This window comes from Dermacentor andersoni, chromosome 4 (genome assembly GCF_023375885.2).
Source record: "Dermacentor andersoni chromosome 4, qqDerAnde1_hic_scaffold, whole genome shotgun sequence".
NCBI lineage: Eukaryota > Metazoa > Arthropoda > Arachnida > Ixodida > Ixodidae > Dermacentor > Dermacentor andersoni.
Genome location: NC_092817.1, coordinates 35,101,334 through 35,115,338, shown reverse-complemented (window position 1 = coordinate 35,115,338; position 14,005 = coordinate 35,101,334). Strand labels below are relative to the sequence as shown.

Sequence of the window (14,005 nt, the reverse complement as noted above, 5' to 3'; positions counted from 1 at the left end):
TGTTTTCCTTTTAGAGTAATGAAGTGCATGTCGCAAAGACAACAATAGCTCATTACAAAGCTGTCAAGGACTTTTTTCTTGCCGATGTAAAAACAAGACCGCCTTAAATCGCTGTGATCTGTTCGTATAAATAAAAAGGGCGGCAGACTGACTGGGCAATACTAAGCACGATTGCCCGATATTCAAGTATATTGCACCCTTATCCAACTCTTAAAAAACGATCATTGTTTGTTTACAAGCACTATTAAAGCAATATTGTGCAATCTGAGCACTTACGTATCACTGGTACAGTTTACACATGTTACATTAGCCCTATAATCGCTGTGTTTACGTTATTTGCCGGGCATTCTACGCGACAGCTACCTTATCCATTTCGCGCACTCGTCTTGTCAGAAAGCCGTTTATGCGCACTCATAGCCAACAACGTAAAGACACAGTCAACGATTTCTTGAAAACGTTTCAAGCAGAAAAAATTGCGCGGCAACTGCTGGTAAGAAGTTGCGTCAACGCTCGAGATTTCCAAATTTCGTAACAGCAAACATGCGTCACCATTCGTCAAACGCGTCACGCGCTACAAGAAGTAGTTCTAATAAAACTTGACGTATATAAGATTTTGAAAGTAAGTTTCTCAATAAATATAACTGCTAAAACGTGTAAATTCTAAATTTAATTACATAAATATTCCAATTAGATTTATAAAGGCTCAAAACTTCTTATTGACGTCATAGGTTCTTCCGGGGTGGGAACCATCGTGACACCTCCTCTTTTGTATCAGTCCGCGTCTGCCTTCGCGTTGCACAATGGCGGAGCGTAAGTTGCCTTTCCATAGTTTGTAGCTGTTCCTGAGTGGGGTAGGCCGGCACGTTGGCCGTATCCGTCGGTTGGTCTCGGCACACCACGAAAAGGACGGCACATCGGAATATCGTACAAGCCATCTTATGCTGCTACCCTGCCAGGAAACAAAGATAATCAAGGTGCGTAATTTCTGCCTTCCTCCCTGGCACCGTGGAATCGTCGCAGTTGCTTTTTTTCCTATTGGCATAAGGTTTCCATAAGTCCGTTAGTCATTTGTTCAACGATTTTAACGCGTTATGCGATAACCAGTTTTCTAACGCCTTACTTTCGTGCGAGGTGAACCAACCATATTTTGAACGTGCGCCTCGGGGAAAACATTGCGTTATTGATCGAAACAGATAGCGCTCAGCGTTGCTGCGTTCTATCGAGTCTTTCTCTCATCCTTGAAAACAAGCTCTTGTCCGGCGCACAAGGCTTCGCTTGGCGGTTGTTATTCAGTCTCTGTGGATGTTTGATGTCATGTCTGCTGGCTGTGAACGGGATCGCTGTTTTTAGGTACGTTTCGAGTTGGGTCCTCTTTTGTGTATGTTGACACGTGTGCCGCTTTGTAAACTGCGTGGTCCTGCTACGCGTGTACTTTCCTCCATCGCCGGTCTTTCTTTTTATTTTTTGTACGTGCTACGTTCTTCATATCCGCCTGTGTACACAACTTGCAGCGTACTTATCTAATTTTTTTTTCAATTCTTTGTATTGTTGCAGCTTGGAAGAAGTCAACACGTAGACGCCTAAAAACGACCACCGACGCGACCAACCGCACTTCACAAATCTAGTTCAAGGAGTCATTGTTCGCCGACGTGGGCGCGCTGTTGCCGCATCGGGACGCAAGTTGCTGCCCTTACGTCGACGCCGTCGGGGAGAGCAGCTGGAATTTTTCGCGCGGCGCAGCGCATATCGAAACCGCCGATTTTTCGCAACCGAAACGATGTATGTTACGACGTACTGAAACCAAGGCGCAAGGAAGCCAGTGCTGGTGGCCACGGATACGCAAAGCGTCGGCGGCGTTGGGATTAGAAGCGGACGTCGGCGGTCGTGTTTCGGAGTCCCCCCCCCCCACCCTTCCCTGTGTGCCAACGTTCTGTGTGAAACCGCGCTAAGCCGGTGAATCGACATGAGTGTGGCGCGTCTCTCGGTGGATATTCAGGTGGCTCAGGAGAAAAGGCCGCAGAGCTTCGACAAGACTCCCGATGGCGCGTGCCTCGGTAGTGCCGGGGGCCTCAGCCCAAACCTTCAGCCTCCCACACCACCCGTGTTTCCTTGCAACAGGGAGCCCTATTCCGCCAGCCTCGTCGGCGGGCGGTACATTCTTCTGGACCAACTCGAGGGTAGTGCCATGTACAGGAGCATCAACGTACAAACGCAAGAGGAATTTTCCTGCAAGGTGAGCTTCGCTTTGCGTCACGCGCTTCTTTCGCTTTTCCTCACCCGACTTTTCTTTTTTCCCATCTCGCCCTGCGCCTGCTTTCCGGCCCTGTGCGCGCCGTTGCCGTTTTTCCTGTTGATCAAACCGTTTAACGAAGCCCACACAGTTTTCCTTTATTTGCGCTATGAAAATTTTCGCGAGCGCGTCCACGCAGAAGGGGGCACGCTGCAACGGTACTAGCCGCTTACGCACCAAGAAGTATATGTTGCACCAGACAACGAGTGCTGTCGGCCTGCATTACGTTTTACGTAGGAATAGTGCTGTCGATAGCATCTGCCGTCGCCAGACACGACAAAAAAGCGTCGGTCGCAGGCGGACAGCACAGAGGCGCATGGCTTCATTGTCCAAAGAATGGGGGGGGGGGGGGGGGGGGGGGTGCGCAGGGGCAGGCGACCTCGCCAGCGAGCGGCCACTTCCGCCTTCTTTTGGTTTTCTTTGGCGGCCCGAAAGAAAAAGAATTGACGAGTTGGCCGCTATGGCGGCGGCGCAACCCCTTTGAGAGGCAGGCAACAGGTTGTCGACCCGGCGCGCCGGGCCGCCCGGCTATTTTCAGGGAACCCGCACCGTTGTTGTGCGTGCGGTGCCGTGCGCCATGGGCTAAAAGACGCGCAAGCCAGGTCGTTTTGGGAAAGTTGCTCACCGCTCTGATTCATTTTGCGAGGACACTGTTGCTGCCGCGACGGTGTAAGCGCACCAGATAAATCGAGAGACCAGGCAGGGCCCTGGCCCGATTCCAGAGCTCGCAAAAGGCGGCTAAATGCGAACCGCAGTTTCACCCGGACTCTGACGTGGGCGCTGGTTTTCGGCCCCGGGCACTACTATATCGGGACAGGAAGAGCGCGCCGCCGCATTTCTTCTTTTTTTTTTTTTTTTTCTGTCCCGTCAGCGCGGGGTCGCCTCTTGCATCCCGGGCTACCCAATCGTGCGCCGCGTGTTTACGCATAGCATCCTGTCTTGCGGCAACCTGCGTTTTGACTCAGGCGTGCCTCTTCTCGTCGTCCGAGTTACTCATTGGGCCCCTGCCATTTCACGGCGCTGGAATGCCGCGCTGCACCCAGTCAGTCTAGAAACAAAGAGCGCGGCATTCGCTGCCGCGCCCGGAACTGAATCGCAGAACCCGTTACACCAGATCCAATCGAAAGCGGGTTTAATCCCGGACACAGCTGCCGCTGCTTGCTGTGCACGTTCTGGGAGTCGGTTTTTGCATAAGTTTTTGTCGCGACGCAGCTGGAAACGCTCACGAACCGGAATATTTCGTAAAGCGCCGACGCGGCGTTGCCAGTGGGAACGTGGCGTCGTCGTCGTGGACGGCCTTGCCCGGCTATTGCCCGGCTATTCGCTTATGCTACCTTCAAGCAGGAAATAAATTAAGTTTGAAACCTGCGATGGACGCGTGCGTTGAGTCATGCGCGGTGATGCAATCAACGTATCCACATATGCTGGGCACTTTTTTTTCGCCTCTGAATGTGCGCGCGCATGTGTTTGGCCTCTTGGCGAGGCAGACAAGGAAGAAAAGTCTCTCCTAACACTACTTTCCGTTTATAACGACGTGTGGCAGTTTCCCTCCCACGCGCGCAGCAGCGGCATCATCGGGCGAAAATAAAAAGCGACGGGTATTGAATAAATGCAACATGCGAGCAAAAATGAAAAAAAGAAAAACCCCACCCCAACTCATCCCTCGCGCACCTTGCGTGCGCGTTGGCAGCGGACCGGTGCGCCTGAACCGAACACGTGTCCAAAGACCCCAGCGGAAACGCGTTGGCCGCAGGAGTTGCCCAAACGCGGCAGCTCGTTGGCTGTGGCGCGTTATTCCGTTGCAGCCGTGTGATGCAACCGCTTCCACCTATCGCCGCTATCGTTGCCGCTGCTAGCTGCCTACCCTTCGGCGGCACGGCAGCCGCAGTATTCGGCCGACCGTGCGCGCAAGCGTCCGCTGCCGGAGTCCCCGGGTCCGCTCGAGTATCGGAAACAGGCGACGCTGTTTGTCGCAATGCGCCCCCCCTCCACGATGACCTTCGCTCTAGCACTGTCAGGCTAGCTACGCGGCACGGCGACGTTCTTACGACCTTGGGTTGACATGACCCGTCCGGCTAGATGGCTAAGGGGCAGCGATTCCCGGTGCACCCGCATTTCATAGTTATTTTTATCCCTGAAGTGCCTCCTGTACACTTTAATCTGCATTTATGTTTGCCTATCCCATCCAATAACCTTCAAATAAAAACGCAGCAGTGAGGCCGTTTATATGAGAAAATCTGGGTTTGCCTAACTCGCTATGCTGGTGTCGAGTGTTTCCGTGGATCATTATCAAATGCACTTTTGTGCCCAATTCATATGTCGCGAGCATGCCTTACAAGTTTTTTTTTTATATTGTGTTCTGTTTCTCTACACCTAATACCAAAGTAAGATCTCAATGGAACACTGAGAATTAAAAGCACATTTCTTGCCTTTATCAGACTTTTTTATTTCGCTTTTGCAAACATGCATAGCACAGATTTGTCTAGCCAATCTTTTCCTGCAGAATGATTAATGTCAGTCCTTCCTTATTTGAGAACACATTTATGTACACTGTCAGTTCTTTGAATAGTTTGTCGTTCCATGAAATCGTTGCGCAGTTGTGCAATAGTTCAGCCTTTTAAGAAGTCTAGGCAGCCAACAGCAGGAGCACGTAAACATTTCTTGCGCTTACACAATGTATAGATAGCTTGCACATATGACGCAGCTCTTCACCGCGCTGGGTCACAAACATGGCGCCGAGGATGACGTCAGTGCAAGCCATCTATATTGTGTTGCCCAGCTATGATTGTATTGCGCAAGCCTCCAGTTGGTTTCCACATCTTGGAAGCTGTTCCATGTTTGCTTAGCTGAGTGCGCTGCTTCTGATCAAAATGCCAATGTTCCTGTTGGTCTTTTTCTTCAAGGAGCTCACAAGATAACTTTGCTGTTCATGCTAATGTGGACATCAGTTAAGCACACGAAGTATCAGGCAAATGGTGCATGCCAAGCTTCCTTGGAATCCTCCACATGTAAACAGACTAGGTGCTTCAAGATGGTCCCTGTCTTAAGACATAAAGCATTTGTTTACAACCCCTTGCTAGCCTTTCTTTTACAAATAGAATCAGGGAAATAACTGTTGCTTCCTGACTTCAGAAAAGGGCAGTGTCATCCACTTTTTCGTAGGAAACAAGGGTTAAAGGAAACACTTCTGTGCCATACCATTGTGTTGCGACTGCATGTGCGAAAACATACAGGATAGTTTACACTTTCTACGTCTGCAACTTGTGTCTGCCCCTTATGCTATTGGCAGTGTTCCTTGTCTCCATGCTGTAAGCCTTATGCTTTGCAAATACTTGTTGTGCTTCCAGGTGATCCCCATCGACAGGTGGCAGCAAGCTCTGGCAGCCCATTTACGCCTCGACGGCCATGACCATGTGAACCAGGTTGAAGAGGTGCTCCTAGGGGAGTCAAAGTGCTATGTCTTCTTCAAGCGGTCGTACGGTGACCTCCATTCATATGTGCGCTCCAAGCGGCGGCTGCGGGAGTCTGAGGCGCTGAGCCTCTTCCGGCAGGTGGCATCAGCTGTCCACGCCTGCCATAATGCCGGAGTGGTCTTGCGTGACCTCAAGCTCCGGAAGTTTGTCTTCGAGGACCCTGAACGGTTAGTGCCAAAAGTAATGCTTTTTTTATCTCCATTTTCAAGCCTTGTGCTTTCAGGCTGCTAACACAACCTATAAGATTGACAACAAGTTTTCTGTACAAAAAACTGGTGCTTTGCTTGTAGTGTGTGCTGATCGGTTCAGGTACCAGTTTCTTATGCCTACCCTCAAGAAGCAATCAAGTTGTTGCTTTACAGGGCCTATGATAAGAGCATATATACAGCCTTCGTCAAAAGTATGCGGGCTACTTTCATGTGTTCATCGTATGTGTTGTCGAGTTGTGTAATGCGGGCCTTGTGGTAGTCCCAACACTTGAGACTTCTGAGGTGCTAGGATGAGAATCCTTTTCATTTCCCATGACATTGGAACTTCCACCATACCACGGAAACTCCTTTAAAAAGCCTGTAATCAGCATGGCGATTGCAGTTGACTTAGTCCTTTGCTTCGAGTTGTTGACAAATTTGACTGGTTAGCTCAGATGGTAGAGCGGCTGTCACAAAAAGGCGGTAGCACAGAACCATTATGTCAAACATGTAGTCCGTATACTTTTGACGAAAGACCATGCTATCGCTTCACCTTGCGTTAATTTGCGCTTTAGGGCTACCAGCTTTTCGAGCTGATTTTTATACATCAATCAGTGAGCTGAAAAATGAGATGCTAAGGTGTGTTTCTTAACTTTCGTAATTTCCTAGTTTTCTACAAATTTCTTGCAATCAACAACCATATTATCAAGTAGTAGTCTACTAAAAAGTGTGCAGCCCCTTTTCGTAAACACTTTTGTGCAATTAGGTTAGCAGCCCAATATGCAAAGCATTTGCATGCAAGAGCAGGCTTGATGGCTAGAACATCAGTTGTCCTATTGTCGGCTGTCAGTGCTCAGAAATGCATCGCCATACTGGCCAATAATGAACAGATTGTACCGCAGGCAGTTTTTGTGTACTGAGCTGCCGATAGGCTGAGCCGATCTAGAACTTTTGCAGGACTAAGTGGTGTTGGTGAAGAGTAGAAGTTGACAGCCTACGTTGCTACAATGTAACACACTTCTTATTATTATTATTGCACAGAACACGGATCAAGCTGGAGACATTGGAAGACGCTGTTGTCCTAGAAGACTTTGATGACGACCTGCTGAGTGACAAGCATGGCTGCCCAGCATATGTCAGCCCCGAGATTCTGAGCAGTTCAACAAGTGGACGCTACAGTGGTCGTGCGGCTGATTGCTGGAGCCTTGGGGTGATGCTGTACACGCTGCTTGTGGGTCGCTACCCATTTCACGACGGCGATCCCAGTATACTGTTTGCAAAGATTCGCCGGGGCCACTTCTCCGTGCCGGAGTCATTGAGTCCTCGAGCACGCTGCCTCGTACGGTCGCTCCTTCGGCGCGACCCTTCTGAGCGCCTCACTGCCGATGAGCTGCTCTCCCACCCATGGTTCACATCGCCATCCCCGAACGGTGGCCTGCATCGAGATGGGTGCCTTATGCGGCTCGACGTGGACCAAACTGTGCCAACCTGTGGTGCACTCGACTGACGCTCGCACCGCCTAGTCGACTGCTGGCCGGGGATCTCACTGCCGTGCTGCATCTGGGGGGACGTCTCAACGAAACTGCTAGAAGCAGCATCAATTGCCGCTGACCATTCCTACCACCAGCACTATGATTGATGCACCTCGCAGCAGCTTCTGCTGCTGTTGTATTTTCGTTTCCCCCCTCCCCCACGAAACTGCCCAAGCTGCAGCTTTTAAGCTTTACCGGTGGCTCTTCCTAAGCACTTCCAAAGAGAGGCAACCAAGCTGCATTAAAGGCAGATGTTCTTTTTTTTTTTTTTTTTTTTTTAGCTGCTATACTTGTAGCAGCAGCCTCGAGCTTCAAGTCGTTCACTGTACAGGCTATCTTCCCACTGTCCCATCTGTTGTTTCACTCGGTGAGGAGAAGCGCGTTTTCATTTATATAGTTATGTATCCATTCCGACACACAAGCCTTCATGCACCGACTTGGAGCAGGAGGAAAAAGCCAACAGGAATTCAGGATCACGGCACCGTGCAATCGTGTGAGTGTCGGGGCAGACAGAAAGTACCAAGGACTGACTCTCCCATGCCTACGATCAATGCTGTTCAATGTGCAAAGTGACTGTTGTTTTTCTTTTTTTGTGGTCCCTCATCTTCCATGTCTCGTCTGTGACAACTAAATTTATTTAAGTATACTCAGGAGACTGGCAATCTCCTGTCAATTAAATACTTTCGTGTAACAGGCTTGTGCATCGAAGAAAGGGGCTCGGGTGTCTCAGTGGATGCAATGTGTAAGTGGTTCATTCTGGCCTGAAAGATGTGTAGTAGTTGGGATTCCATTGTGAATGTAAATAAACTCGGTACCTCTGTCACAAAGAAACATGTCTGAAAGAGTTTTTCTTTAGTAATTTCTGCAGCGATGTTTGACTGAAAAGCAAGCTTTTGTTGAGATACACAATTTCAGTACTCACTGCGGTAACTTGGTGGCAGCAACATTCTGCTGCTCATCTCATGGATGCCGGTTCGATTCCTGGATGCGGTCTCATAGGGATGAAACGCAAAATTACTTATGTACTATGCTTTAAGTGCAGACTGAAGATCCCCAGGCGATCTAAATTAATGCAGAGCCTTGCATTATGGCTTTTCATTGTGTTGCTTTAGAATGTTAACCTATTAATCAACATTTCAAGCTTAGTTTGCTGTTGGATGGGCAAAGCATGCAGCATGGGAGGTGTGAAATTTCACTCCAAGATTACTTGAAGGAAATGTGGTGTCAGTGCCTGCAATACTGTACAGTGCTTACACCAGCACAGTACGGACATTACATTACAAATTCGCATTAATATCGTCAGCTTGGCTTCAAAAGTCTGGCAGCAAGTTTGTATATGCAACCTGTATTTAGCTAGATGTGCATCTCAAAGTGTCAAGTACTAGAAAATTATGTGGAAGGTTCGATTAGCCGGGAGAATCAAACTCGTAAATGCACTAAACTATCACTGGGCAGGTGTGCGGTGCAATTGAACCTCGACCAAAAAAAGTTAACAAATGGCTCCATTAGCACCCATGTGTAAAAATTCTGTGCTACCCAAACTATTCCCTTTGTAACTGAATGATTGTGCCACATTTGCCTCTAGTAATATTCAAACTTCTTGTGATGCCTCTATGGTATCGCAAGCAATTTCGGCCACTGAAAAACGTTGCGAAATGATGTGCTCTGCAACTGCAGTCCCTACAGCAAGAATAAGCTGCACTTGCAAAGCTAAAATTGTGGACAATCCCAAGATAATTTCAACAACATAAAAGGCCATAGTTTCAAACGCAGCAACATGCATAACTAGTCTGCAATTTACTGCTCAAATTCGCTGCAGTTGTGCTGCCAAGTGAAAGATCAAAGGCTTGTTTCCTTTTCATGGTAGCTGCGTTATACCGGGAGCAGGAAGCAAACACTTGTGTGCCATGCTTTGGGTGCAGGTCTCAAAACGCCTCGTCGTCGGAGTTGATCCAGAGCTCTCCATTGTGGCACATCGCATCGCCTATGTTGCAGTTAACGGAATTCACTGCTGCCAAATACAGCAAATAAGCATTCATGCTTTGGAGAATTCTAAACAATACACTGCTGTATCTCCTTTCCCATCTGTCCAGGGGCCAGGTGTTCCATCATTCTTTCCATTTTTTTTTTCTGTTAATTTTTATAGCCCCAAGACTGCTAACCGCCTAAGAACAAAACATTTTACATATTGTCATGGTACTATTTCTCAAGAAGAGCATCCACGAAGACGATGCTTTTGATCTGGCATGTGTGCTCTGGACCATATGGTTCAGCGCTTGATTATCTCGTAAATATTTTGTAAATTCGTTTTCTGTTGTGTCTGCCTCCATGTAACATCTAACGCAAGACGGAGCTTCGCAGCAGCTGCCAAGTCGTCACTCTAGGCATGTCTACTGGCGGTGACACTGCATCAGTGGCGGCCGCCATGCCAGCCATCATCCTGGCTTCATCCCATGACTATGGGACCCTTCTCGGCACTAATGGCAAAGACGTCGACGACTGGATTCGACTCTAAATGCATAAGCAAACATTACAGGTGGCGAACACCATATTTTATCTAAAGGGAATTGCAAAGGCCTGGTTCGATATATACAACGAAGAGGTGCTTGCTCACAGGCTTGAGCATTTGTAAGACCAAATTTCGCGAGTTGTTTGGCCAACCTGCAGGTTGCCAGTGTGCCGCCAAGAAAGAACTTGCCTCACATGTGCAGACGTCTATCGCGTACCTGACATACATTCAGGATGCGCTGGTCCTTTGCCAAAAAGTTGACCCCAAGATGACAGAAGCAGATAAGGTCGCGCACATACTGAATGGGTTTGCGGACAATGCATTTAACCTGATCGTGTTTAAACACTCGACAGTCGCTGCGATTATTACTGAATGCCGACGATTTGAAGATGCAAAAGCCGACATATTGCATACCACTTCGCCTGCCTTTTGAACACAGCAGCCACATCAACATGCAAGGGCGTTCACAGGGCGCCCGAGCCTTCCAACATCTGAGGAATATCTTGACACCAACTTCACTAGACCAGTGGATATCCTCAGAAGGGTCAAACGACTACATATAAATTTTTTTAATCTGCTGAATCATATTCTGATAGCAGAGCTTGAAGCCCACATCTGACACCACACTTTCAGACATGCCCATTTAAGCCAGAGATGCTACTGTGGACCCTGTGTCTCACAGACCCTAAATTACTATAGTTATTTTGCTTTCAATAAAGGCACATGAGAAACCTCCTCCCATCCTATAGTTAGTCGCTGCCTCACATGCCCCCATGTTGTCACTAATGGAAGAAATTGACAGAAACGAATTACAAAATGCCGCACCTGGTTTAGCGACATGCAGATGCACCCGAGATGAGGGTCACTTAACTGCTATTACAGACATTTGTTTATTGCACATCATGGATTACTAAATAGCCTGGTCTCACACATCGCTTCTATTTATTGAAGAAGCAAGACCAACTAACAAATACTGAAAGGTATGAAAGACGCAGTGTTGACTGGGAGGTATAACATCCTTTATCGCCAAGGTAAACTGCTCTGTGATGTAGAAGAAGACACATTTCTGTTCGTACACTTGCTTTGTCACACATCTTTGCACAGATGAGCAACACGCCAAGTATGTTCGGTTATACACTTTCAGCATCTTATTGCAGTTCCTATGGACATGAACGTTCCGAATGTGCCGCCGCCCTGTAGCATCACTTTGCCAACACTCTGGATCAGTTCTCGCCCCCTCAGGCCATATCTGAAAGTGATACAAACAAGGTTTGAGAAGGCAATATTAGAGCATCACTAAATGGAAATAAAAAGAAAGCGTCCACACTAGCAGAATGTTCTTTCAAAATTATCAAAATTGATAAAATGAATGTTGATAAAATGAATGTCAAAGTTCCTTTCTTGATTTCTGTTACCATACTATGGAGTCAATGACAGTGCAATATCGTTCATTTCACCCTATTCCCATGCATCTGGCTGCTATATTTATGCAGCAGCAAAAAGATGTCAGGTTATATGCTTGCTTAATTTCAAAACACAATTTAACCTTTTCTATATTGACAACTAATTAAAGAAGCCAGAGCTTAAATAGCTATAATGTCACATGGAGCTAGCATGGAAATCACAAGATGCAGCAACAAAAGTCCTGTTTCCTTTTGTGAGTGCGTGTGTGTTCTTGCACTTAATGACTTACATAGCCTTTGATTAGGCGTTAAATCAGGCTATTAAATAAGGGTGAACGTCTGGGTTCACAGCATCATTTTTGCACTGATTCACATAAAAAACGTTAAGCTACAATAAGCAGGCTGTCTTTGAACCATGGCAGTGTAAACAGCAATACTACAATTTCGGTTGAAGGTGACGCCTAATGTAGCTGTGGTTACAGTACTAATATCTGTGATAACATGAAAATTCCGTTGAAAAGTCCCCGACCAGGACGAACTTTTCTTCAGCTGCGAGACTTTTCTTTTGAGAAACCCGCATGGGTTTCCTTTGTAGCAACTAGTACGATTGAGTGGACGTCTCATCTTCCCTTTATTAACATGAAAATTATCCCTACATCAGGAAGGAGTGGAAGAAAATTAAGAAAAAAAGGAAAGTGCGATAAAAATTCTGATCGTGCAGTTTAATTTGCCACAAATCACCATTCGGGCTGACTGAGCAGAAGGGATGGCGTGGTTCAGAATAAGTTACTGCGCCACGCTGTAGAGAGTTCTCACTTTGGACAGCATGTAAGCTTCGGGTTAACTTATGACACACCTCACATGAGCGCAGTGAAACTAACCGTTTCAATACGTGAGCGGCTTTGGTCTCCTCACCTGAGAGCGGAGAAACCTCCAAAAAGCGCTCCTGATGCCATGCCTACGCAGAAACCAATTGTGAAGCCCATTTTCACGCGATCCCAGCAGCTGGGACCTCGTTGGTAGGCGCCTTGCACCGGCACGGGCATTGTGTTGCTGCAAGAAACATCTGCTTTATTACTTCACCCAATCCAGGTTTCGCAGAGTCGCTCACTGCACAGCATAATTTGTTATAAAGCACTTGTCAGAAAATTTCAACACATGATGCCGACTTACAAAAAAAAAATGTCGCTTCAATTGATGCGGATCCAGAGCCATGCAAAAATGTCCGACACTCCCATCACTGTACACCGACCCAGGTAAAGCTAAACTGGCTTCCGGAAAACATATAATTTGTAACGAGAACATACAATTCTGATGCCACAGTTCGACTATTCTCACGATCGACCAAAAGTAGCGATCCAGATAAGATTAAGGGCAGCATAAAAACCGGGTTGTCCCGCAACCACGCGGCTTAAGATGCAGATGAAGTTCTCGTCGCTTTACCACATATAGGCAGTTACGAAAACCAATAACAATACATATTTACGATAGATACAAGGCCAGATGACTAAAACATACCCAGGAAAGTGGCGGCTGAAGGTCCACTACAGCACAGGAAATATTAAAGAAACGAAGCTTTTTCAACCAACAATGTGTAAACAGTCGGCCATAGCGTGATGTCTTCTGCGATAGCTATATACTACGAAAAAAGTAAGCATGAAGTAAAATCCTATCTGCACTTAAGAAATGGTATTTAGAAAGAAAATTATTAATGAGAAATATGAGTTACGAAAATGCACAATAAAAATTACAAACACACAATGCGAAAAATGCATACTTTTAAATGCTTCTTTTTGAACCGCAACAGCGGTTGGCTCAGTGGTCTAGGGGTATGATTCTCGCTTCGGGTGCGAGAGGTCCCGGGTTCAAATCCCGGCTGAGCCCACTTTTTTTTTTCTTTAATGCTGCATAAAAGCGTTTTGTTTTTATGTTCTTGCACTTCGGGTCGTTAACGCTTCCGTGTCAACCAGTAGATGCTTAAACTAGCTCTAGCTGGCGAATAAAGGAACAAGCAACAGAGTCAGAGCAACAATTCCGCCTTGCTTTTTTTTTTTCTACTCCCACCTTAGACTGTGCATAACATATCGCCTGCTCACTACACTCACTTATTCAGCAAGATGAGTTTTACTTTGGCATGAAACACGTGCCCTCAGCCACGTGACAAATCAAAGTGTGGTCACAAAGCAACCACGCTTCATCCACCCTCTAGGCAGTTTCGCAAGAGCACCTGTTGCGTGCCCACCCCAGCCAGCCTTTTCATGGCCTTTTAAAGGGCGGCTCGCGAGACGCCTGTCGGCGGGACAGATGCGGCGCAAAAGTGGACGCGGTATCCCATTGCAGCTGGCGCGATCCGATCGAATCAGCAGAGAATTCTGAGGGGCCTGATCGGTGCGCAACCACGTCCAGCGGGAAGAGAGCCGGGCGGCGGCGTTGTTGCGTCGTCGTCTTCGGAAATGTTTCGTCACCGCGCAGACGGCTGCCGCAGCGAGCTCCGCTTGCACAAGCGAGCTGCAACGGCTTCTCTTTCGCTTGCTTTCGCCGTGTTTTTCAAGGGAACCAACCGTTCGAGCTATTTCATCGCCGCTCAAGCTGCCCAGGCGAGGCCGAGGC

General features: G+C 47.5%; 2 protein-coding genes and 1 non-coding gene across 3 annotated transcripts in view; 2 read left to right on the top strand and 1 right to left on the bottom strand.

The window, feature by feature from the left end:
* Window positions 1–777: 777 nt before the first annotated feature.
* Window positions 778–8,314, top strand: LOC126536908 (tribbles homolog 2-like). The gene is made up of 4 exons (XM_050183961.3): window positions 778–974; window positions 1,555–2,233; window positions 5,638–5,930; window positions 6,993–8,314. Exons 2-4 carry the CDS (start codon window positions 1,964–1,966, stop codon window positions 7,456–7,458), a joined length of 1,029 nt encoding a protein of 342 aa, XP_050039918.1. The 5' UTR covers window positions 778–974; window positions 1,555–1,963; the 3' UTR covers window positions 7,459–8,314.
* A 2,675-nt stretch (window positions 8,315–10,989) lies between these two features.
* Window positions 10,990–14,005, bottom strand: part of LOC126536910 (reactive oxygen species modulator 1) — a 95,333-nt gene continuing 92,317 nt past the window's right edge. The window contains exons 2-3 of the mRNA XM_055073596.2: window positions 12,311–12,448; window positions 10,990–11,241 (exon numbers count right to left, since the gene is read on the bottom strand). Of these exons, the coding sequence (XP_054929571.1) occupies window positions 11,133–11,241; window positions 12,311–12,448 (247 nt within the window). The 3' untranslated portion in view covers window positions 10,990–11,132. The remainder of the gene's footprint in view (window positions 11,242–12,310; window positions 12,449–14,005) is intronic.
* On the top strand, window positions 13,208–13,279 carry TRNAP-CGG (transfer RNA proline (anticodon CGG)). Its single transcript has one exon. It is a non-coding gene; the product is annotated as a tRNA-Pro (tRNA).